Here is a 25,863-nt window from a genome sequence, read left to right on the forward strand (position 1 = left end):
TTTCTTCTCTGTAAAACATACTGGAGCTAAAATGCTAAATATTCCAGTCCCGGTCAAACATTTCCCAAACAGCAATAAGCTTCGGGGACTCAACTGATTTGACTTGTACTAAGAATCTGAATCAAGTCCACGCAGTCCACTTCACAGATAGCATTTCAGACAAGAGAGGAGCACCATTCTCTGCTGAATTCAACCCATTTTCCACATTCATCTCAAATCAAACATCTTAAGAGCTAATTGTTCAGCTAAGAGAGGAGCACCATTTTCTGCTGAATTCACAAAACCTTTCACAAGTTTCAACATTAATATCGAATCAGACCACCAAATTATCCCATAATCTAACATACATCCACCTACATTTAACATATGAAAGCTGCAAAGTTTAAATACTATGCCAACTATCACTTAATTTTGAAAAACAGATTAGTTGCTAACATCCACAAAAAGGAAAAGAGACATGCTAACACTAGCTGGGCAAAATTATTCAAAAAGCTAAAATAGAATATGATCAAATCAAGAGTAAATAAACAAGAAAGAGTTTGTTAAGATAACCAAACTCATACTTGAGTACCCTACATTGTGAGGCTGCAAAAAAAAAATCCAGGTTTTCTGTTAATGTATATAAAAAGTCACAATTTCCGAGTTAAAATCTAGGAATTTTGAGTTGAAATAGAGGAAGCTGAAACCAGATAGAATGGTTAATACTACGTTTATTGGACGACATATGGAACAAAGGAGAGAACGATCAATGAACAGAATAAAAAAAAGTCATTTCTCATCTTTCATTCCATACTCATCCTACAAACACCACATTAAGATAACTCCAGCTACAGAAAGAGATTCAGCATTGTTTACAGTCACTCAACAAGGCTCAGATTTAGCACACAGATGGGGTCGATCGTCGAAAAAGCAACACCGCCATGAATGGCTGCAACAAGATTGAAAACCCTAAGTTGCCTCGCCACCAGCGACATTCTTTGACGGCGACCAACCCCTCCGTTCCACACTCCGAAACCATCTTCATAGCCTGTTTGGGAGAGAGAGAGAGATTGATAGAAACACTGATTCAGGTCGAGGATTCGAAATCCAAAAGAAAAAGAAAGAAAGAAAGATCAGGGACATGAACAGGTAACGAGATTCAGAGAGAGAGAGAGAGAGAGAGTGAGGGACAGAAGCTAGCGTTGTTGTTGTTGTTGTTGTTGTTGTTAATTGTTTTGTTTTGTTTTCCCCCAAATTGAGAGATTAGGGTTTTATTTTTCATCAATGAGAATTCAGAAATCTCAATTGGGAACGGAGTGTGTGTGCAAAACCCTAATCTGATCTGAAACTGTGTGTTCCTCATAGTTATGAAGGTGACTCAACTGGTGCTTTTTATCAATTTCCAATTCTGCCATTCTTACTGTTACCTTGATCACTTGATGGGAATAAGGGTAAATGGTATTTTAGTCATTGTGAAATTCGGACTTGGGCCTTCTGCTTTTGGGCTACCATCACTAAAAACAGATTCTGCTCCTTGTCGGTTTTGGGAAGATTAGATAATGTTTACAATTACAATCAAATATGATGTTAATTGATTTGAAATATTGAAGGAAAGAATTAAGTAAATTGAGAATAGTTGATTGAGCAATTATTTAAAAATGTAGTAATTAATATGAATTGGATTTTAAGCGGATATGAAAGATATGTACCTAAAAAACTCTTGATATGAAAGATTAAGAGGAATGTGGCACAACATGAGGATAAGTATAACTAATGACTTTTGTGAGAAGATATACAATAAGGTGGCTTAGTGAGAGTACAAAATGAGGACTTGATTTAATAATTAACGGTGAATTGATATTTTTGGTACCTTGGAAAGATAAATTACACTTTCTGAGTTTGATTTTTGGATTTTCTTCTTCCCAATCCATATATTACCCAGCTCTTAGAACTTGAACTATCATTTATCATTGTAGAAGAAATTACAATTTATTATAATCATGATTTGTTTTGTTGTGTACATGAACCTTGCCAAATGTGTGTGACGGGATAATTCATGTTGATTTATTTATAGAAGAAATAGTTGATATAGCATCTAATCATAAATAATACTAACGGAGATTTGGAATTGCCTATTTTGACAAATCAAAATTAAAAGTCACCAAAAATAAATATGGTAAGATGTGATTGGATGTTTGTATAAAATTCTTTGCACAATTTTTTTTAAAAGATCATAAAAATTAAATCATTAATTATAATTATACTTGATTTATGTACTGAAAACGGAGAAATAAATGATTTAAAAATAAATTAATGATTTTTTCCATTGTAACCAAGAAAAATATAAGGAGTTTTTTTTTATAATTCTTTTTACATGAATCATCATACTTGAATCATTTATCCAAAAACGGTGAAATTAAAAATCTACTAGGTTTGAAAATTCCTAATATAAGTATGATGAGTCGTAATTTCAAAAAAGTTAAAAAAAAAAAGTATGATGTGAATGGAAAAAAATCTCGCTGGAAGAGTTAGTCTCACCATGATGTGGATGTTTCTAGCTCGAACAAGATTATCTCCGAAAGAGGACACCTGTCTTAAAAAAAATGATGAATCGAAAAATAAACTCTTTTCCTTATAATTTTTATTAATTTATTAAGGAATCGAATATAATGAAACATCAAGGTAATTTGTGTTGAAAAAAAAAATTACTAAAACGGTGAAATTACTAGGTATGAAAACAAATGAGTCTAGAGCAGATAAATAAGTATATATATATTAGACAATATTTCCTTTCTATATATACTAGACAATAACAGATTTGATTGAATATCTCCTATGCTACATTTTGCCTTATATAAGGTGGCTCTACTCTTTCTGCTATTTGGTCCACAAATCAAACTCGTTGTTTCTTGATTTCTCATTGTTCATCAGCAAGAAGTTTTTACTGCTTGAGTGCTATCCACTAATGGAGGACAATCTTGAATCTCCGGTAAGCATGATTCATCATCCCCTTCAGTTTAGTCCATCAAAAGTTTCTTATGTTTCCTTCCCCTGTGTTACTTCCACTCTCATTTTAATTCTTTTCGTTATATACATACCTTCAGATCTCTACTTTGAAAGTTGATTTTGGCTGCTCAAAGAATTGTCCAAATGATGTGAAGATCATGTTGCAACAACTAAAGGGTATTTGATCTTCAACATTTTACTTTTTGTGTAAACTCCTATATTTCAATGTTGTACTGATTTGGATTAATCACGTCTGTTAATTGTGGAAACCCTATTTTCGAAAAAAAAAATCTTATACTGATTTTGGAACCATTTATTAGTCTTTCTAACATTTCTTCATTACCATATTGTTTGGTTAGAGTTAGAGGGGTTTTTTAAAATTTATCATGTTTGGTTCAATTTTTAGGAAGAGAGGGGACCAAAATCTCTCATAGCTCAATTTTATGTCCCTAAAATATGAAAAATGGGAGGAGAAACATTTTATTGGACAGAAGTACTCTCATTTGCTATCACTTTTCTATGTCCAAAAGGCTTTAACCTAGTTTTGTTTTTACCGTAGTATTTCTTACCGTAGTCGAACAACACCACCTGCTGCATTGTTTTAACAATAGTCACAAACACTTTTTGATCTTTTATACACACGTTCTTTATACCATAAGAACCTTCAAAGCACCTTTTATTAAACCAATTTCTTCTGTAGCAATGTTAATACTGACAGCCTGACAGGAGAGGTTATAACCAATGAAGTAAAAAATATGTTTTACAATAAGGGTCAAAAAAGTAATTATATTTTTTGAACCAAACACTGGTTTCAGCTTCCTTTCAGGATATATTTTTCAACCTCACAATGTAGGGTGCTCAATTATGAGAGCATAGGTGAATTATTAAAGGTTTGCATGTTTCAATTGTGTAATGCCTGTCATTTTTCTTATCTTAACAAGAACCATGCTTCTATTTACTCTTTGCTTAGATTATATTTCTGTTTTTGGTTTTTGGAATAGCTTTCTCATGTTGGATTTTGCATGTCTCTTTTCCTTTTCGTGGATGTTTAAGGGCTTCATAGCAACTAATCTGTTTTTCAAGATTAAGTGATAGTTGGCACAGTTTTTAAACTTTGCAGCTTTCACATGTTAAATGTAGATGGATGTAAAGGGTATTTGATCTTCAACATTTTACTTTTTGTGCAAACTCTTAGATTTCAATGTTGTACTGATTTAGATTAGTCACGGCTGTGGCTCAGTGGCTGTCGGAGGTGGAAACCTTATTTTCAAAGTCTTTCTAACATTTTTTCATTTCATACAAAAACAGGAGTGAAATCAATTTCCATTGATCCAAGTGAAGGGAAGGTAACAGTTGCTGGTAATGTTCATCCCATGGTGCTGGTTAAGCTTCTTCAGAAGATGGGGAAAAAGGCAAAACTTTGGTCCTTTGACCAAGGACCAATGCAAAAGAGATCCGGTTCTTCTCATTCAAAACAGAAAGACACTTCCCATGGTTGCTGCGAGGGTTGTCACTCGGAGAACGATTCTGACACTGATTCTGATCATGATTGTGTGCACAGGACACGGCATGGTCATAAGAGCAAGAAAAAGCATAGCCATAAACATAGTTTTGGTTATGAACATGCAGCACCACCACCTGTCCAAGGATATCATCATCCACCCCCACCACCACCACAGGTCTCAGGATATCATTATCCACCAATGCCAGGGTATCCCCAGCACCAACCATTCTCAGGATATCATTCTCATCCACAGATGCAGAGGTTCCCACCTATGTCATATGCAGGACCACCACCACCAATGTATCCAGGATCATATCCAGGATCAATGCCCATGTATGGTGGTGGTTACTATGGAAGGGGTCAGCCTGCCGGACCCGCTTATGGAAATTATGGCCCAAGGCAGTCAAGACCCAATCCCATGACCCATTACCGCAGTTATGCAGACAATTATTATCGCTATTAGATGCAATTGTGAGATTCTAACTCGAATAAGATTGCCTTAGCACAGGATACAATTGTTACTATCTATTTGATCCTGCTGCTCTGGTTTAAATCCAAGATATTATTAGAAATTTTGGATTTACCAAATTTTTCCTTTTCTTTATTTGATGCAATTCTGCTATGCTGCCATCAATTTCATTTGTTAATGCTACTACCATGCTTATAATATAGGACTACATTTTGCAAGTTTCAGTATATGCATCATTTCTCATGATCAATATCATCAGTCAGTCCCTCCCTCTCCCTGAGAAAAAATTATGCATATGATCCAAATCCCTCTCAAGTAAAAGAAAACCAGTTGTGCCAGCACTCGGCACAATATCATAAAATCAAGGAAATTCTGACTTAGAATGAGTATGATTATTTCCTACATAAAAAAAAGGAATAATGCGAATCAATTTTTGAAAACTGTCATAGTTTGCGTCCCACATCGTATTAAAAACTTCCCTTTTTTAAAAGTACTTTCCCTTTTTGCATTATTATCCTATGTGGGTGTTTTGGATAGTGCTGGATTTCCAGCTGCTGTAACAGCTCATTTTGTGCCCATGGAAGGTCAACGACGGCCACGGATGACAATTCTTATAAAATTCACTGAGGAGGTTGATGTAGAGAAGCAAGATTAGGCTGATGTTTATACCATGAATTTTCAAGATATTTATGATGCTGTACACCACTAATATAGAATGATGTGGAGCTTTCATTTTTTGCATTCTAATGTATTGCTTTGAAGTCAAGAATTGTCCTTGCTGTCCTGAATTATGATGTACAAAAAGAAAAAGTTTGGTGTTCTTTTAATTAATTTCATTTCCTCCCTCACCCCGTGTATTGATTGACAATAAGAATGTGATAGAGATCAGAACAATTGTATTATCTGATGCCTGAATACCCATTTGAAATGTGGTTCTCAAGGCTCTTAAAATGTTTCATAGAAGATGTACACGAACCCATCAGACTGCAAGTCTATAAGCATGATCAATAAAAATACAAAATAAAGACAACTAAGCAATGAATCATGACTAAAATGTCAGCAATGAAATTTTGCATAGATACTGATTCCAGAACTTAATCTAGTCTTGAGGGAATGTGAATTAAAATAGGAACTAACCAACATAATCTGACCGGTCAAGCATATCCACTAAAGTCATCCTCCTTGGAAACCTTGGTGGCAGCCTCAAGATCATGGAATCTTCTATCTCAATAGGTAAATGAGTCGCCACAATCACAATGCCTCCTTGTTTCCTGTGCTCTGCAATAATGTACTCAAGTAACCTCACACCTTCATCATCTAATGCAACTGAAGGCTCATCCAGCAACCATATGGGGCGATCAATCGCGAGCAATCTTGCAAGTTGCAGCCTTTTCCTTTGTCCCATAGATAGCATCCTTGGCTTTTCGTTGGCCAATCTTCCCAGTCCCATCAACTCAAGTGCAGGCAAAGCCTTCCCGTACTTGTTTTCCAGAGTTTCAAACCATCGGACATTTTCAACAACTGTAAGCCTACCATCGATGGCATCCTTGAGAGAGAGCCAGTTAAGCTGAAGCTTATACTGATGGAAGATTCCAGAGTCTTGAGTGTTATGGCCATTCCAAAGGATTTCACCTGCAGAAGGACGGGAGAACCCGGCTAACATGCGCAAGAAAGTTGACTTTCCAGAACCATTTGCACCGGTTAGCACGAGGGCTCCTCCATCATGAAGAGAGACATTCACATGACGCAGAACTTGCTGCGCATTTCTCATGCAAGAGACATTGTTAAGGAGGAGCCGAGGGAAGGGGGTGGCTCTAGCAGACATCTAGTTTAACAATTCAAAACAGGAACCCACTGTCAATATGCAGAAATTCAGATAAATGATCTCTGATCCTTTACTTCCCGTTGATGATGCAATTAGTGCAACTCATAGAGCATCCTTGAGCACAATTTTACTGTAAAATAAAATAGAACAAATTATTAGAGAAATGAAACCAATCAAAGATGTAAAAAAGAAAAGCCAATAACCTAGACAAGTGTACAGCTTTGTATGAACTCATTCAACTATCAGTATTATCTCACTGATCATAATTTACAATAGAAAAGCAGCACAAGCACTAATACAAATTTTACGAAAGTCTGTGTCTCTCAGCTTGATCACAAGTGGTTCAAGCATTTCATCGAACACTAAGACTACAAGCATACCAAAACAAAATGGTACTCATCCTTAAAGTGGTTCTAGGAGACTAACAGCACCCATTACAAATCTTAAAGCCCCAAAATGTAGAACCCAGGAAGCATGTTAAAAATATTTAAAAAAAAAATCAAAATGTTGTGAATTAAAGAAGACTAGAAGAGTAACATTCTATTCCCTACAAATCCATATTTCTGTCTCACCTCACACTATAGCTACAGCAACAACAAACGAAAACTGAACAAATGAAAGTGAAAGCAGCAGGAAGAGACAACGAACCTGGGGTGTTGGGGAGAAGGAAATAGCTAGAGGAGCTTTTAGCTTCATTCCCTAACCCTATGAGAAGAAAAAAATATAGAATGAAAAAGTAAAAAATTACATTTATATATTACGTACCATAATTTAATTTAAAATAAATATTATATATGGGCATGTGAAAATTCAATGGAATAACACATAGCAATTTTAGTATACTGAATACTGATTAGGAGAGTTTGTGAGTGAGTAATGCTAAGGGCGAAGGTTTTTGACGAAGGCATAGCCGTAGCAACATCATCGGCAGCATCATCATCATCATCATCATCATCATCATCGTCACGACAAATATTGACAGAACTCATCAACCTCACAAACCTTAAAGACCTACGCAAAGGTCGAAAACTCCACGCTCACATCCTCAAAAACGGTTCATTCATCTCCTCCACATACCTCGCCAACACCCTCCTCAACTTCTACGCCAAGTGCGCTTCCCTCTCCGACGCCAACCTCCTCTTCCAAACCATCGTCGGCCACCGCATAGACGACGTCGTCTCATGGAACTCCCTCATCAACGCCTCACAACACCGCGCTCCTTCCTCCGCCATCCACCTCTTTCAACGCATGATGCGCTCCCATAACGCCCTCCCCAATGCCCACACCTTCGCCGGCGTGTTCTCCGCCGCTTCTAGTCTCTCCGATGTCGTTGCCGGCCGTCAGGCGCATACCGTTGCAGTCAAAACCGCCTGCTCCGGTGATGTGTTTGTTGGGAGCTCCATGCTTAATATGTACTGCAAGACGGGTCTTGTCTCGGAAGCTCGCAAGCTGTTCGACAGAATGCCGCAGAGGAATACTGTTTCTTGGGCTACCATGCTTTCTGGGTATGCTTCTCTGGGGCTTGCTAAGGAGGCGATCGAGCTCTTTGAACAAATGCGTTGTGAAGAAGAGGAGGGTGAGAATGAGTTCGTGCTCACCAGTATTCTTAGTGCCTTGAATAGAACTGAGTTTTTGGATACTGGTAGACAAGTTCATTCCCTTGCCATGAAAAATGGGTTGCTTTCTATTGTTTCTGTTGCCAATGCTCTTGTGACGTTGTATGCGAAATGTGGGAGCTTGGATGATGCGCTTAGGACTTTCGAATTTTCGGGTAACAAGAATTCGATCACGTGGTCGGCCATGGTTACTGGTTATGCACAGAGTGGGGACTCGGAGAAAGCGTTGAGGCTGTTTCACAGTATGCATTGCTCTGGTGTGTTGCCTAGTGAGTTTACTCTTGTTGGGGTGATCAATGCTTGCAGCGACCTTTGTGCTATTGTGGAAGGGAGACAGATGCATGGTTATTCCTTGAAGTTGGGGTTTGGATTGCAATTGTATGTTTTATCATCATTGGTGGACATGTATGCAAAATGTGGTAGCTTAGCGGATGCTCGGAGGGGTTTTGAGTATGTACAACAACCTGATGTTGTTTTGTGGACTTCTATCATAACCGGGTATGTACAGAATGGGGATTTTGAAGGTGCTCTAAATCTGTACGGCAAAATGCAGATCGAGAGAATTATCCCCAATGAGCTAACTATGGCTAGTGTCCTTAAAGCTTGTTCCAGCCTAGCTGCTTTAGATCAGGGAAAGCAAATGCACGCCGGGATTGTTAAGTACGGTTTCAACTTAGAAGTTCCCGTTGGAAGTGCACTTTCTGCTATGTATGCTAAATGTGGAAGTTTGGATGACGGTTATCTTATTTTTTGGAGGATGCCTACCAGGGATGTAATTTCCTGGAATGCAATGATATCTGGTCTTTCTCAGAATGGTCATGGTAACAAAGCCTTGGAACTGTTTGACAAGATGTTGTTGGAGGGAACAAAGCCTGATACTGTCACATTCGTGAATCTTCTCTCCGCTTGTAGTCATATGGGACTGGTAGACAGAGGCTGGGATTATTTCAAGATGATGTCTGATGAGTTTGACATTACTCCAACAGTAGAGCATTATGCTTGCATGGTTGATATCCTGAGCCGTGCCGGTAAGCTCAATGAAGCTAAAGAGTTCATTGAATCAGCAGAAGTTGATCATGGTCTATGTTTGTGGCGCATATTATTAGGGGGCTGTAGGAACCATCACAATTATGATATTGGTGCTTATGCTGGTGAGAAACTAATGGAGTTAGGCTCACCAGAATCATCTGCTTATGTATTGTTATCAAGTATATATACAGCCTTAGGTCAGTGGGAAGACGTAGAGCGTGTAAGGAGAATGATGAAAGCTCGAGGGGTAGCTAAAGAACCTGGTTGTAGTTGGATTGAGTTGAAGAGTTTGGTTCATGTATTTGTTGTTGGAGACAGTATGCACCCACAAATTGATGAAATACGGTCAGAACTAAGGTTGTTAACCAAATTGATGAAAGATGAAGGATACCAACCCCATTTGGATTCATTGCCTGAAAGTGAAACTACAGGAGATGATTTGGGAGGTATTATTTGACTAGTGTTCCCATTCTTTACCTGTCAATTTTTCCAATTAATCAGTAGAGTGATTTTTCATTTGTTGTATGGGTTAGTGTATGGTTTATACTGTTAAGAAAAGCGTCTTAGGCTCTTAGCAACTATCTTGGGATAAGTACAATGAGCATCTGGACCACCATCTCTTGTCTTTAAACTTATTTGTGCCTTCTGCCTGCTTGCATTTTCTTTAGGAATATATATTGGTTTTAATAGAGACAGTCTCAACTTTTGTTATAATTCTTTACTTCTTTTTTCCCTGTATTTTCATGTTCTTTTATTCATGTAGACCAAGAAGGCAGCCACGAGATACAACTTAGAGTTTGTGGTGGCGTTTAGCAATAATGGGGAGACGATCCACGCATGCACAATGTAAGACTGTAATGTTCACTCTAATCAGAAAACCCTCTATCAATTCTTTGACTGAGATTCTGGGAAGATGACTCTTTTACATTTTTTTTAAGAAATTCATAATCTAAAGTGCATTTGATCATTCTTTTTCTTAGGTATAGAAGTAAGCTTGTGTTAAAGAATAACTGGATGTTAGTCATGTTACCAATTCCAATGCTTCCTCTTATAGAAAAAAATCCTGAAATTTTTGTTACCGAATTCTTGTTTTCTATCATTTGGTAAAACTATATTCTTACCTGTGGTATATTCCTTTTCAGGATGCCATTTCCCCAGAGTGTTACACTAAGTGTAGCAGTGTTGCTATCTTATATTTTTTTGCTGGCTAATTAGCTATGAGAGGATTGCCACCCATCAAGAAGGAATGTTTCAAAATCTAGCCAGCAGCCAAAATATTCAAGCTGTGATGGACATGTGCATGCGAGTTCATTAGTCATGCTGTTTTTGGGTTTGATACCGGCATGAATCATGATCAGTATCCAAACAGTGGTCAGAAGTCATTTAATCCGCTTGTCCCAGTGAGAGGGAGTGGACAACCAGCTAACAATTATATGTACTTGCTTGAATTCCGATTAGTATTGCGTTTGACTCATTTGCACTTCAGAGTTCAGACAACCTTGTGTGTTCGCAACATCTTAGACTCCAAGGTGTTCTTTTGGGTTGCAGCCTCAAGATGACAAGGGGTAGTTGCACCATCATAGACCATAACATCATAAGACGTAAGACACAGGGAAAACTTCTGGAAGTCAATGATTCAATGGCATGGACAGAGTTCCAGAAGTACACATGAATTGGTTAGACAAAGCTAAAATTGGGTTCCTTGACTTTCAAATTGCTAGGTTTAAATATCAAGTTACTGAATGAAGGAAATATTCATTTTGCGAAAGTCTACTACATTGTTTGAATCCATGGATCATTATTTTATTTATTTTCAATATTCACTTGCTGTCTCATTTTTACTCTTGGTCTTCTCTAGTAATAGCTCTCTCTTCATACTGGGTTTTGGCATGTCCTTCACTTTTTCTTTGATGCTTTTATTTTCGAGACCTAGCTGGTTTTGTCGGAGATGCTGTGATGGAGGTCAACCACGGAACAAGCAGTTGTTGTATCATTGTATGTAACCAAAGCCCTGCAATGTAGACTAAGGTTAGTCTAAATTCATGGATCGGTTTCCGTGTTTTCTTTCCTCCCCTTTTCTTTCCACCCAACCAAACATAGCCGAAATAATTGGGTTATTAGATGTCACGGTCCATCAATTAAACTCATTAGACAAACACAACATGATATTTACACTTACAAATAAGTACAAACAACAACAAAAGCCTTATGCTTGTATGAACCATGTTGTCATTCAACTTGATCAAAAGCTAAATTATAAGGTATACTATTGATAATGAGATAATTTTTAACAATACGTTTTAAAGTTCTTTTTTACATCCTTCTTCCTCTCTCTAAAGGACTAAACATCACGGTATCAACCATTCTCATTGGTGGCTTCATAGGTCTTCTTTTCATTACAAATAATTATAATTATAATTACAATGCATCAAAATTAAACTAATTTTTTTAAGTAAAATTAAACTCATTAAGCAATGCGGTTGCGGATTTTCTAGCTCGTCATGCTTCCTCTTATCCGGGGTTTGTCTGGTTAGAAGAAGTACCAAACGGGGTTTTACCGCTTGTGGACTCTGATGCGTTGGCTTCTTTGCCTCATTCTACTTAGGCCCAGTTTGGAATAGCTTATTTGAGCTTATCTGACAGCATAAGCTCTTATGCCAGTGTTTGGGAGAGCTTATGCAAACAACTTATGGTCTGTCATAAGCCATTTTCAGCTTATTTTCATAAGCTACTCAGGATAGCTTATGAAAAACAGTTTATGCTTATATACAGCTTATTTTTAATTTATTTCAATAAAATTTTAAAAATAGCTTATGAATAAGCGCTTATGAAATAAGCGCTTATGACCATAAGCGCTTAATTAAGTTGTTTTTCCAAGCGGGGCCTTAATCTACCTATTAGTGGAATTTCAAAAAAAAAAAAACTTTGGGTAAAAGCCTAAATACCAAAGAGTGATATCCGGATCCAATGGATTTGGAGGCCCAAATATCAAAAGAGAAGCAGCATCTATCGTGCTGGAAGGAGAGAACTCACTGGTTAAACGAGGGTTTAACGTTGTTCGTGTTTCTTTCTCTCGAAGCACGGTTTCATTTTGCAGTTCCACCACCTCCACTCCACCACCAGAAACCGTTCTCTCACTTTTCTACCCTCTGCTCTGGTAACACTTCTTCTCTGTATCTTTGCTTCCCTCTCATTCTTTTGTTTCAAATGTAAACCTTAGCTGCCATTTCTCTCAAACTCTCCAAACTGGATTTCAAGTTTCATCAAGTTTTTATATACTTTTGCTCTGTTAGATTGTTTGATTATTCACTAGCCCTTTGTTTTTTATGCATAGATGTGCTCTTATTAGATCTATTTATATTTTGCATCTACTTTATGTTTCAATTTTAAAACGATTTCACACCCAAGAATACATTGGTAGTAAGAAATTTGGAGACATGTGACTAAGTAGTTAGCTGATAATAGATTTTTGTAGCTTGTATGCTTATTAATTCATTCATTGTTTCTCGAACTTGCAAGCTGTGTTGTCAAATAGCGGCGCTATAGCGTAGCGCTCTGAGGGCTCAGCGCACTATTTGCCGCTCTGAGGGCTTGACATAGCGGATTTTTGGCTTTCCACTATTTTCCGCGATCCGCTATTAACAACACTGCTTGCAAGATGAGAAAAAAAAAACCCAAAAACTGGAGTTAACAGTTTCAGATGAATTCATTAAGAACTGATGAAAGAGAAATTACATCGCTAGCTATGTGTAGAAACTAGAAATGTTTTGAAGGAATCTCTAGTGTAGCTTAGGGTTTGTTTATTGTTGTATTAATAAATTAAACTGTTGTTTAGGTTTATGCATCGTGCTGATGTATTTGGTTTCGCCATAGTTGTTCCCTGGCCTGGTCCTTTTTCCAGGTTTTTGGGCATTCTGGGTTTTGAATTGCTTTCTACGGTTTTTCCAGCAATATTCTTATCACTTCTAAAAAATGGAAAGTTCAGATGCAACACTGACTAGTTCATCCCTGCCACCACCACCTCCATTAGCTGCAGAAGATCCAGAGCCCAAGAAGCTGAAGATGTCTACGGCTACTTCCGATGATGAAGAATGCACAACTGCCACAGGCACCAAGATAAGACCCAAGCGTCGCAAGATAGCTATTTTCTTTGCTTACTGTGGTGTTGGCTATCAGGGTATGCAGAAAAACCCCGGTGCAAAGACCATTGAAGGTGACCTAGAAGAAGCTTTATATGCGTCTGGAGCTGTCCCTGACAATGATCGTGGATATCCTAAACGGTATGACTTTGCTCGCTCAGCTAGAACTGATAAAGGGGTTAGTGCTGTTGGTCAGGTTGTCTCCGGCCGGTTCTATATTGATCCACCTGGCCTTGTTGACCGCCTTAATTTAAATCTCCCCCCTCAGATCCGGATCTTCGGTTTCAAGCGTGTGACAGCTTCCTATAGTGCCAAGAAGTTCTGTGACAGGAGGAGGTATGTCTATCTCATCCCTGTGTTTGCCCTTGATCCATGTTGTCATCGTGATAGAGAGACTGTCCTGGCTAGTTTGGGGTCTGAAAATGAACTTGTTAAGTGTTTGCCGTGTTCTGAGAGAGGCCGGAAGGTGATAGGGTTAGTTGGTAATGGTAAACATAATCTGGAACTTGAAGGTGTGGATGTTGGGGCTGGTCTCTCGTCAAACAGAAATGACACGCTTACCTCTGGAGTTACAGAGGATGCGGCGGATCCTTTAAGCAAAGGTCATAATCAGTTAAATGAGGAATTGAGTAATGATAATGAGGGTAAGGTTTCAGCGGATGACATGAAAACAAAAACTGATCTTGAGGCTGTAGTTTCTGGTCAGGATGAGGGTACTCCATTGAGTGGTGGATCTGTGAATAATTCAGGAATTATTGAGGAAGAAAAAATGAATGGAGAGGATGAGCCTAACCAAGGAAGTAGATTCTGTTATGGCGAGAAGGAGAGGGAGAGATTTAACAAGATTTTGAAGTACTATGTTGGGACTCATAACTTCCATAACTTCACCACCAGAATAAAACCTGAGGATCCTGCTGCACAACGCTTCATTATCTCGTTTGACGCAAACACCACTGTTGCAATTGAGGGCATGGAATTTGTGAAGTGTGAGGTTGTTGGGCAGAGCTTCATGCTTCATCAGATCCGGAAGATGATGGGGCTTGCAGTGGCAATCATGAGAGATTGTGCACCAGAGTCACTTATCGATAAAGCTTTGCAGAAGTGAGTCGTGCTAGTTTAGTTTGTGTTGTCTATAAATTTCTATTTGAAATTCAGCGTGATTCTCATAATCTCATCTGATATATTTTTTACTTTTAATCTTTTCTCCTAAATTTAGGGATGTTAGCATCATAGTGCCTACTGCCCCTGAAGTTGGATTGTATCTAGATGAGTGCTTTTTTACTTCTTATAACGACAAATGGAAAGATACCCATGAAGAGGTGTCAATGAAAGCGTATGAGAAAGAAGCTGAAGACTTCAAAATGAAATACATATATTCTCACATTGCTTCCACAGAACGAAAGGAAGGAACTGTCGGTCTTTGGTTGCATTCTTTGAACCATAGAAATTATCCAGATCTGCGTATCCTTGATGAGGAAGGCATCACCGATAACAAGAGATCTGAAACTGAAATTGTGACTGAGTGAAAATTTTCCTACCATTGAGTGTAGAACTATTTCTTTTTGATTGATTTATGGCTTTATGCTACAAACTTTGACTACTACAAACTCATTATATCTACAATATACACAAGCGGTGTCTGTTTGTGTTCATTACATGGTAAGAGAGGAAAAGGAAATGAAAGAGTATTTTTGTTATACTCATTTTCATTCAATATGATTTTTCTCGAGGTTGAAACATAAATGACTGATGGTCATTCACATGTGCTGCAGATTCCTTTGTGAATCAATCACCTGATGATATGTATTTTTTTTGCAACTTCAGATATATTTTAGTTGATATGACTCGTGAATTTTGCCCCATTTTTTGGTACATCATATTTTATATGTATCTCTGATATTCTATTTATAGCACTTGCAAATTTCATCTACTATTCATCCATCTTTTAGGTTGATCTACATTGTGTTACAATGTTGACAGATGATTTCAACTTGCATGCTTTCATTTTCATTTTAATTTTTTTCTATGCTTGGAAAAGCCTTTTCGCCTATTTAGATGTTCTCTTGTTAAGGTTACAGAGCGTGGGAGGGAAGAGTTGTGAGAAAAGGTAAATGAAAGTGAGAATTAAATTTGAATTTATAATTTAAATCAATTTTAGCGTGGGCTACGGCCGACGTTAACTGACAAAATAACAGAATGTCAGTTTATAGGGCTACAGAGTAGGCTAGCCGTCGCTAATTAGCGACACCCACACTGTAGCTAATTAATAAAATGAACTGGCTCAAATAGCTTCTGCCTTCTGGATACATAATAAGTAAAAGTAACTTAGATAAATGAATAATTAATTGAAGGTGAAATGAATCTTACTAAAGAGTTCAATATCTTGCATTTAAATGATTTTAAGTCCAAATGATTGGACATTCGAACTAGCTAGCTAGTTGAATATTTACAAAATACAAATTTAAACATACAGAAAATTGTTAAACTCAGCGTTGAACAAAGTTATCTGATGATGAACTATACTAAGAAAGTATTGATGGAGTAGTACTTTTAAGATGTTTAAGTAAGAATGAGACTTTAATCGACTTAGCAAAAATTCATGAAGGCATATATGGTGTTCATCAAGCAGGAATAAAAATGAAATTAAGCTTTGTTCATACTTATATTCACCATCAAGCAGGAATAACAATGAGTGGGTATATTCAACATGTTCCTGCAAGTGATATTCATTCTATTGATTATTATGCCTTGACCATTTCAAGGTTGAGTTTTAGATAGGTCAAATACGTCCTCTCTTTTCAAAGGAACATGAAAGTGTATTATGGTGGGTGTTGATTGTTTTACAAAATGGGTTGAAAAGTATACCTTTAGTCGTAACTCAAAAGGAAAAGGATATAATTAGCTTTATAAAAAATTATTGTTCATTTTGGAATACCTAAAACTTAGGGATGATAATGGGTAGGTAGTGGTTGGATATTTTTGTACTCATTCTTATATTCACGTTGTCAAAAAATATTTGCACATGTTTCTATATAAGGAGTGGGTAACAACTTGAACTTGAATAGTGTGCGCATAAATAATAATAATAATTATATATGTGGGTAGCAAGAAGCGGATCGGATACTATAATATTCATATTTCCTCACTACTTTTTAATTTTTACCAATTTTTATCCATATCAAACCTTATACCTATTAAGTGGATTTTTATCATACTAATTTTGGGCACTATTTGCAAGTATCCAATGAGTGGGTTTAAGATCCATTACCATCCCTACTGAAGTCATTGCAATTGATCGAGGAACAATTTTTACTAGAATGAACGTGGTTTAGTATGGTGATTTGAGAAATATCAAATTTATTACTTTAAATCCGTACATATATAATTATCTATAGTCGTCAAATTATATTTTCAATATTGATCTTTCTTTGCACAGCATCACGAATGAGTTTGAATGATTCTTTTAAATCATCACATAAGAGGTATGGATTTGAAATGATAGTTGGATCCACTGATAGAGAAATGGTCATCTGGTTAGCATAGCTAAGAAGATGGAACGTGAGTGCCTGTAAAAAAAAATTAAAATAATTCATCATTATTTTGATGTTTGAAATTTATCAATTTAACTATATTGCAGGATTGATGGTAAAAAATTAGGAGTGCAGATAATTATATCTATATGTATGACATAGATACGTCAACACAAAATTTAATATGGGTCAAGTCATAGATTACCATGGGAAGCATGAAATATATTCCCTCCTCCATTAGTTTAATTGTGAATAATTCAACACTTACATGGGGTTGTCCATATACACCAGGAGCAATGTATGCTATAGGATGGCCATAGAAGCTAATTTCTTCCATCGGACCAGGCACGTTAGAGAAGACCAAAGTTGTATTGAACATATATCTTAGAGATATGGCTTCAGCGACCTGTAATGTTTTTTTTATAAACAATATATATTATATTGAAATGAAGCATAAGTGGTACTTCAACCCAATGTAATGTAGTCTTAAATTGTAGAAGATTAAAAGTACAATAACTAACACCTAGTACTTTACTTGATCAAAGTAGCTTTAACTTCTCAACATGCTATTTAATGAAAGTAGAATTTTTATTTACAGCAAAAAAGAGTTTTTTTTATACCTAATCAATTACTGAAAGCCTACCGATGGATCAACCTCAGTAAATCATCGATGAAAAAAGTCATCGTAAATTACCAACAGAAGAACATGTTGGTAAGTTACTGGCCTATACCATTGGTAATTACTGGTGATTTTTTAATAACGTAAGAGATGAATTACCAACGAGGCCAATGGCCACAATTTTTTAACCGTCGGTTGGTCGTCGGTAATTATTAATTAAACATTACTGATGATTTTTTGATTACTGATAGTTTTTAGTCCTTGACCATCAGTGTTTTCTTGTTGTGTTTAGTTCAAAAGTTAAGCTACAAATCTAGCTACAAAGAAGTTAAGGTATTGTCAATGCATACCTTCATTCCAAATAGATTCAACGCCAAGTTTGTACAAAAATAAGATACATTAGCTTCCAAAGAGTGTTTTTTCCTGTCCATTTTGGCCTTAGCATGACGAACATATTCTAATGGATCCTCATGTAAAGCGATGGAAAAAGGGAAGGTTACAAGTCCAACCACATTACCCCATCTAGCTTTTGATTTCTTAGCCAACATATCTGACATATTCTAATTAACAACATGATTAAGTTAGTTAAGCACAAAAAGTGAGTCATTAAGCTATGAGAAAGAAAAAAGAAGTGGAGAGATCTTATATATATTTTCATGTATATAATATAAATTAAATCACAAGATTTAAAAGGAGAAAATAATTTTCTGATCATAAATGCTTAACATCAAATAGACATTGCCTTATGAAAGACCCTTTATCTCAAAAAAATAATATTTGAAGCCAAATTTACCTGGATTCCTGGTACACGTCTAATATTCATGGCAATTCCTGCCCTAAGGCGAATGTTCTTAAAGACATGACTTATTCTTTGTTTTGTAGCACCACTATCAGCATCCATACCTATGGGCCAACATGAGCAATAAAGCATTAAATATCGAAAAGAAATTATTTGAAACATTATATATGGTTGTTTTTCAAATAATATTGGAAAAAAAAATATCAAGAGTCGGACCACAACAAATATGCAACTCACCATATTCGCGACTCAAGTAGCGAGTCAGACCAGCTTGTGTTGCCCCCAACAAAACGTCATTAATGGTCTAATTAAACAAAATTTAACAGAAATACGTCAACAAAGCACCTCATTACTTGATGTTTCTATGGGAAATAATCAATTAACAAAGTTACAAAGACAACCCCATATCTTAAATACTACAAAGTTACACATTAACAAAATGCTCTCATATGATTTTCATAGTCCGATAGAGTGTAATATTATCCTCTCACCTAAAATTAAGACTTAACTTTAACTCACTTTACTTAAAAGTTAAAACTACAAGATATGTATTAGGACTGGGCTAAGAGTATATGGATCTTATAATAAATAAATAAAATCCAAAATCTTCCTTAGTACTTCATTCATCATGTTAAAATTTTGTATCTATATCAATCTATCTATTTGTTGATGTTATAGGTTGGACCCTACGTAAATTTGTGATGAGCATTTATGAAGATGAGAATTAACATGCATTCCCATCTACATGAAATCACATAACATGAGAACAATTAAAAGATGTTTAAAGGTATACATGGTATAACAATGAGGAGAAATAATAGAGCTGACTATTCAATAGAGCTTAGCATTGTGTAAATAATACTCATATATTTTTTAAGTTAAATACTTGGTTAATGATCGTATATGATATCTAGACACACAAATAGTACAAACACCTCACTTAACACATCATCTTTCTCTTTTTTTGTCACATTTATTATATATCACATTCTCCCGTCTCTTTATTTCTCACTCTCTATATTCATAGAGCATTTGCAATATTATGCAAATGTGTATAAATTAATGGAAAGTTAAATAAGTAAAGAGGTACCGTTTTCATTTCATTCTTCACGAGCTTGATGTCATCCATATTAATTGTGTAGTGCACGAACCGCTTTGCTTTAAGTTGAGTCCTATGTGGGCTTTTCAGAGGGGTATGAGTGTCCTTAATGAACAAAATGGTCAAAAGAAGAAGCACCGTATCCACCATAGTGTGCCAAATCAGGCCCAACCACCACCAAATAGCTACGAAGACCCGACAGAATGTGTTGGAACAATGGTACGAGCTAGTGCTCTCTCTCTTCAGTGATGGCACTGTTGGTAAAGCTTCAGGGTCAGAGGTTTTTCGTGTAGCAGAAAGGAGGAGTGATACAAGAGAGATACCATCCCCAAGTGAATGATGGATCCGAAAAAAGGCAACTGCTTCTGCATCTGAGGTTTTAATGTTGAGAATGTGAAGTTCCCAAAGTGGCTTGGATAGGTCCAATGTAGTTTGGGTGAGATTGGAGATGTAGTCTTCAACAAATCTATCTGGAAATTCTATATTAGAGTCTATTTCAGGAACTATGATATGGTCATCTAAGTCAATTTTTGTTGGGGTCCATCTAATTTTCCCTCCCTTTTGTACCTGGTAGAATATCCAAAAACCATTACTCAAAAATGGGACAATATGAGAAAGACAGAGTCTCGACTCATCTCACATTCAATTAAAATATACTTTATTTTCAGTAATACTATCTCCGGACCTATTTATAAAAACAAAAAACTAACATCATATAGTTTAAAAAAAGAAGTTAAAGTAGTTAAATGTAATAAATTTGTAATCTATTAATGTTAAATTTTCAAAATATTTGAATATTAGTATAAGGATATGTGAATAGGCAAGAGATGCATTCATGATTTCATATTGAAAATGTAATTAGTCTTGTTGAGTGGAATGCGAGAGAATATACTACCTCTAATCTTATTTATAAGAACCAAATTAAAATTTGTGTCACATTAATTATTTTAAGACATAATTGCTCTTAATAATTTTAAACTAGTAAAATGTCTATTCATTTATTATATTCTCTCTCATCCGGTCATCCCACTTATCAACACTAATTACACTTTCCTATGTCACTTACAAATAATATGACAAGAGTAATTTTAGAAGTTTAACATTAATTTAGAGAAAATTTAGTATACAATTAACTACTTTAATTTCTTTTCTTAAACTATGCGAGGTAGTTTTTTGGTTCTTATAAATAGAACAAAAGTTCTAATTAATTAGTATTTCAAAATGATTAAAGACAATAGTATCAAAAAAAATTAATATGACATAAGCTTCAATTTGATTCTTATAAATAAGATCAACATAAATAGCTCTTTTAATTCTTATAAATAAGACGGAAAGTAATAACACCTATGATATTTAAAAAAAAACAACTATAATATTAAAACGTTTAGGTGAATTCGGCTCTAACTAACCACCATTAAGAATTAGAGCATGCTTCAAAATTATATATTATTTATAGAATTACTCACAATCACTCACAAACATTATTGACTGTGGGAATTGAATGCAGAAGTTTAATTAAAGGGTAGGATAGAGTGATATACCAGCTTGCTGGTGAACCTAGGATGCGCAATCGGAACTTGACGGAAACCTTCTTTAATAACTTGAGGATTTATGCTTGTTTTGCAACCCATTATGGCAACCACATAAACTGTTAAGGATGGCACTTGGAACAGACGCGCCACTGGGCTCAGTGGTGGTTCACCATCTCTCAGTGATTCCATGTTTGCTTTTCAAGTGTGTATATACTGTAGTGCACTTCTCTCCTTGTCCTTGGTGCTCTCTCTCTCTATATATATATATGTTGTTTCTGACATGCTAATTAACTTCACATAAATTTTTCTTCCAAATTTAATGCTACGTGTTATGCGAAGGAGAGTAAGAAAGAAATGGTTGTGTGGTGAAGTTGCTTTCATGGCTAGTAACTCATGATAACAATAGTAGATATTTTGAAGCGAATCATTTATGTTAAAATTTCCAATTTCAAGAATATAATTTCACGTCAATAGACGGTGAGAATGTTTGTAAAACTAAAGAGTTTACATAAAATGATTCGGTTTGTAAACTCCACCTCATACAAAAATAATATTTAAAATCCACAACAAATACAATGATGCAAATACTAATAAAATTTAAAATATAACTAAATGGTCAAATCATACATTGAGAAACATATAAAAATAAGTTAAAATCATACATAGAATACGAGTTCATAGTAAAAAAAAATTAACACATATTCATAAGATAACAGACTATATAAACTTCAAATAGGAGCTAAATCTAAATCAAACTAAACTTTAACTATTTTATAATACTCTCAATAATTGATTATCAATAATAATTTTAAACTTTAAGGAATTTATATAACATAAAAACTCAAGGTTCGTAGACAATTTTAAAAACATTTTTGGCTAGCCGCAGCTTACTCTTTTTGCGCAATATAATTTTTTTTTTAGAGAAAATAGGAAAATAGACACAATGTGAGAGAAATTTGTAAAAAATAAAGATAGTATATTGCAAAGACTATCATAAAATGTTATCGTTTTGGAATATAATTGATTTTTCTCCATTTTTTCCTGAACTCGTGAAGTCGACACTAAACTCCCAAGTTTATCGAGATCATATGAATTTACAAAAAAAAAAAAGTTGACATGTGATATAACTCATTTTAGATATTTACAATCATAAATTCGTAAGAGTTTAAAAGTTAAAATTAGAGCTTAACTATTATCACGGTCAAGACTAAAAAAAGATATCAAATTATTAATATATGTTGACTCAATTGGTAAGGACGAATCATTTTTCTCAGAAGATTTTGTGTGTTCAATTTTTGCCGTTGATGTGATAGTTATGTTGAGAATGATATATAAGTACCTTACATATGATTTCAAAGACATATCCTAATTCACTGTAGGTAACTTGAGCGGCAATGACAGAACTTAATCTTCAAAAAATAAAGATAAAGATATATTATATAAGAGTTATTGAAAGTAGTCAGAATTGGTAAGAATTCAAGAAACGATGGACCTACTTGGTCAGTATAGAGTTATTGAAAGTAGCAGGAATTGGTAAAATTTCAAGAACCGATGATCCTACTTGCCGCCCATTACTAGTTGGTTGAGTGTTGAGAGATGGAGGTTGATGGATGCGAGTATGCGACTCCGTATCCATATTAGGTTAATTTAAGCATGAAGTGAGGTTAGAGTCATCATTTTTTTTGTACATCGGAAAGATAAATTGCACCCGTCAGAGATCGATTCCTGGACCTCCCCTGCCCAACCTTTATGTCCCCAGCTCCTACCATTTGAACTATTCTACGGGGACAGGCTAGAGTCATGATTGGCAAGAAAAACAAAAAGGTTTTTTTTTTTTCTTAATTCAATTAAGGGTGTGTTTGGTTCAACGGAGGGGAAGGGAGGGGAGGGATTTTAATGGAGGGGAGGGGAAGGAAGGGGAGGGGAGGGGAGTGATTTTAATTCTTATCATGTTTGGTTCATAGAAGGGAGGGGAGGGGAAATAACTTTTTTTTAATTTGGTTCATGAAGGAAGGGAATGGATTTTACAATTAAATTACTTTTATACCTTTATATATATACTTGTTATTTTGAAAAAAGTAAAAATATGTATATTTTCACTAACACTTCTATTAGGTCATTTTATTTTCAAGTTTTGACAAAAAAGAAACTTCAAAAAAAAAAATTTGAAAGAAGAAAACGTATGTTGTCAGTACTATTCAAAAAAGAGCGGTGCTATATGGTACGAGAGCCAAAGCACGAAGACGCACGAGAGTAGTGAAACACACCGTCTTGGCCTTCTTTCTCCTCTCTGCACTTACCTCTACTTTCTCTCCACACTGTTGAATCCTCTCCTTCAAGCGGCGAAGACATCGCCGAACCGAACCAGCGCCACCGCGAGCCAGAACCCTCTAAAGAGAAACCACCAACCTCCAAATCTAACGCCGCTGCCGCGCATTCAAACCTTCACCGTCGCACTGTTCCTCCACTTCCACCTACGATTTTCACTACGCAGAACCACCACTGCATCATCAAAATCAACACAGGCACCGCACATCAAAACAGGGGAGACATAAGCTAGAATCGGTTTCCCACTTTGGAGATTGAGATTACCTTTGGTTGAACTTGAATCCTCTATGAAATACCCAGTTGGTGCCAAACCCAACAGCAAAGAGGTGGTTGGATAAGTTCCCAATGTTGGTTTGAGATGCTTAGAAGGTGCAATGGTGAAAGTCATGCAATGCCCACCTAGATTTGGATACTCAATAACTCAGGGACAATAACCAAAGCAAAAGAGGAAGAAAAGGGAGAAAGTTTTACTATTTCCGTTCTTAAATTGAAAAGGGGTTGGGTGAAAAGCATGACCTTACTTTTCTCATTTTTCATCCATGGTCAATTGACGGGGAAGGGCAAGAGGAAGACACCTGTTTCGGGTTATACAACTTTTTTCATTTTTTTTAAAATTAAACATGGTTTTTGATACTCGTGTTGGCTCGTGCACTAAAACTCTCGTGCCTTTAAGCATTATTCTTCAAAAAATCATATATATAGGAATTAAATTTGAATGAAGAAAACGTTTAATGAGTGATTTTTACAGTAAAAGAAAGATATTGGTTAAAGTGTATATGTTCTAGAAGACTAGAAAGGCTCTAGCTTATGGCCTTATGCACAGTTAGTAACAGAGATAGCCAACAAAAAAGGGGAACCGTATGTACAATCATTCACGGTTCACCCATATATCTGCTTTCAATTTGGACAACCAAATTTTCAATTTGAGCAATCGTAGCACATATGCAGCACTACGAAGAAATAGACATTGAAAAATCCTAGAAGAAGATGAGAGTTTTGCAGAGAAACGTAAGTATGGACGAAAAGATGTGCTCAGATAAATTTGGAATATTAATAATTGTAGGATTATTTTTGTCCAAGAAATTATTCCCCCTCCAAATCCCCCCACTTTTGGAGGGGAGACAAAATTGAGTTATGAGGGATTTTGGTCTCCTCCATTCCCCTTCCCTCCCCTCCTAAAAATTGAACCAAACATAATTAATTTAAAATAACCCCTCCCCTCCCCTGCAATACCCTCCAACCAAACACTATGTAAAGGTATCTTGTTGTAAAGATACAACTAGCTCCTATAACGCATGATGCCAATTAAAAGTGATAATGCATAGCTGCCAAGGTAAAAGTGGGTCACCTTGTGGACCTAAATAATTTGTTGTTCGAGGGCCTAAATAATTTTTCTTTAGATAGCTAAAGAAAAAGTGCAAGTTTTGGATTCTATATCTATATTAAGCATGGTTAATTTTACCATGTTTAAAAAGAAAATTACCAACGATTTTAATTTATTTAATTCATTTTTCTCTCCATCTCATTTATTCTTGAGTAAAATACACTTACACTCCTCAAAATTTCACAAAATAATCTATTCAAAAAAAAAAATTTCACAGAATAGTATTTCATTTCATTATTTCCCAAAATCTACACTTTACCTCACTCCCTCTAACTAGTTTTTTTTACAAAGGAAAGAAACTCCCTCTAACTAGGTAACCTCATCTAAAAATATGTTAACGAAATATTCTCTTTAATTAAAATTTATTTAATACATATATTTAAATTATAAATGAAATTTAAAAAAATAATTTGGTTCGAGTAATTTATAGGAATGCAATAAAAATTGTTGTGATTTTTTAAGCTAATTCTTAAAAGTCAAAATTTAAGCGAAGTGATGAAGAATTTATTTTTTATTTGAATTCTGATTTTAACTTCATTTTCTTTTGATGTTTTATATATAACCCTTTTTATTTTATTTCAATAGATCATCTAATAATATTTAAAATCAAAACAAACAACAAAAAGTGATTCATCCACACTCTCACTTCACATGCACTCCGCTTAGTATCAATTTATCTCTCTTCTCTTTCAATCATATCATATATTATATCTCTTAATTTTTTTTTCTTACTATCCCTCTCTTCTCTCCACCTCTTTCCCACTTTTTATGAAGTGTGAATGAAACAATATTCAATATAGAGATTTCACCAACATTTAAAGGTTTTTAAATGTGTAAAAGAGTCATTCAGTTGTGAAGTATTTATACTTTGATCTCAATTGTGAAGTATTTATAATTTGTTCTCATCAGAATCACTTTCGGCCATCGCGTCAATGTTACCAACAACAGCACTACCACAAACTTAGCCCAGACACAACAATCTTTAGCCACATATCCATATCAGAC

General features: G+C 35.6%; 5 protein-coding genes across 9 annotated transcripts; 3 read left to right on the top strand and 2 right to left on the bottom strand.

The window, feature by feature from the left end:
• Nucleotides 1-2,827: 2,827 nt before the first annotated feature.
• Nucleotides 2,828-5,647, top strand: LOC130711381 (heavy metal-associated isoprenylated plant protein 36-like). The gene is made up of 3 exons (XM_057560965.1): nucleotides 2,828-2,968; nucleotides 3,084-3,162; nucleotides 4,294-5,647. Exons 1-3 carry the CDS (start codon nucleotides 2,945-2,947, stop codon nucleotides 4,950-4,952), a joined length of 762 nt encoding a protein of 253 aa, XP_057416948.1. The 5' UTR covers nucleotides 2,828-2,944; the 3' UTR covers nucleotides 4,953-5,647.
• Nucleotides 5,648-5,837: 190 nt separating this feature from the next.
• LOC130711382 (ABC transporter I family member 1) lies at nucleotides 5,838-7,535 on the bottom strand. Of its 2 annotated transcripts, none has more exons than XM_057560966.1 (2): nucleotides 7,432-7,535; nucleotides 5,838-6,913 (listed from the first exon to the last, which is right to left on the bottom strand). In XM_057560966.1, the coding sequence occupies exon 2, from the start codon at nucleotides 6,781-6,783 to the stop codon at nucleotides 6,091-6,093; it is 693 nt and encodes a 230-aa protein (XP_057416949.1). In that variant the 5' UTR covers nucleotides 6,784-6,913; nucleotides 7,432-7,535; the 3' UTR covers nucleotides 5,838-6,090. The 2 variants fall into 2 exon arrangements, with proteins under 2 accessions (XP_057416949.1, XP_057416951.1); XM_057560968.1 differs by lacking the exon at nucleotides 7,432-7,535 and adding an exon at nucleotides 7,356-7,417.
• A 35-nt stretch (nucleotides 7,536-7,570) lies between these two features.
• On the top strand, nucleotides 7,571-11,261 carry LOC130711380 (pentatricopeptide repeat-containing protein At2g33680). The gene is made up of 3 exons (XM_057560964.1): nucleotides 7,571-9,874; nucleotides 10,192-10,274; nucleotides 10,571-11,261. The coding sequence occupies exons 1-2, from the start codon at nucleotides 7,660-7,662 to the stop codon at nucleotides 10,239-10,241; spliced, it is 2,265 nt and encodes a 754-aa protein (XP_057416947.1). The 5' UTR covers nucleotides 7,571-7,659; the 3' UTR covers nucleotides 10,242-10,274; nucleotides 10,571-11,261.
• Nucleotides 11,262-12,444: 1,183 nt separating this feature from the next.
• Nucleotides 12,445-15,429, top strand: LOC130712366 (uncharacterized). 4 transcript variants are annotated; one of them, XM_057562201.1, is made up of 3 exons: nucleotides 12,445-12,585; nucleotides 13,377-14,668; nucleotides 14,784-15,429. In XM_057562201.1, exons 2-3 carry the CDS (start codon nucleotides 13,401-13,403, stop codon nucleotides 15,091-15,093), a joined length of 1,578 nt encoding a protein of 525 aa, XP_057418184.1. In that variant the 5' UTR covers nucleotides 12,445-12,585; nucleotides 13,377-13,400; the 3' UTR covers nucleotides 15,094-15,429. The 4 variants fall into 4 exon arrangements, with proteins under 4 accessions (XP_057418184.1, XP_057418183.1, XP_057418186.1 ...); XM_057562200.1 differs by having other exon boundaries at nucleotides 12,451-12,585; nucleotides 13,264-14,668; XM_057562203.1 differs by having other exon boundaries at nucleotides 12,457-12,585; nucleotides 13,459-14,668.
• Nucleotides 15,430-16,895: 1,466 nt separating this feature from the next.
• Nucleotides 16,896-21,357, bottom strand: LOC130714423 (wax ester synthase/diacylglycerol acyltransferase 11-like). Its single transcript, XM_057564320.1, has 7 exons — nucleotides 21,156-21,357; nucleotides 19,606-20,181; nucleotides 18,753-18,819; nucleotides 18,510-18,619; nucleotides 18,067-18,276; nucleotides 17,366-17,503; nucleotides 16,896-17,133 (listed from the first exon to the last, which is right to left on the bottom strand). The coding sequence occupies exons 1-7, from the start codon at nucleotides 21,333-21,335 to the stop codon at nucleotides 16,966-16,968; spliced, it is 1,449 nt and encodes a 482-aa protein (XP_057420303.1). The 5' UTR covers nucleotides 21,336-21,357; the 3' UTR covers nucleotides 16,896-16,965.
• Between the last annotated feature and the right edge of the window lie 4,506 nt (nucleotides 21,358-25,863).

This window comes from Lotus japonicus, chromosome 4 (assembly GCF_012489685.1).
Source record: "Lotus japonicus ecotype B-129 chromosome 4, LjGifu_v1.2".
Classification (NCBI taxonomy): Eukaryota; Viridiplantae; Streptophyta; class Magnoliopsida; order Fabales; family Fabaceae; genus Lotus; species Lotus japonicus.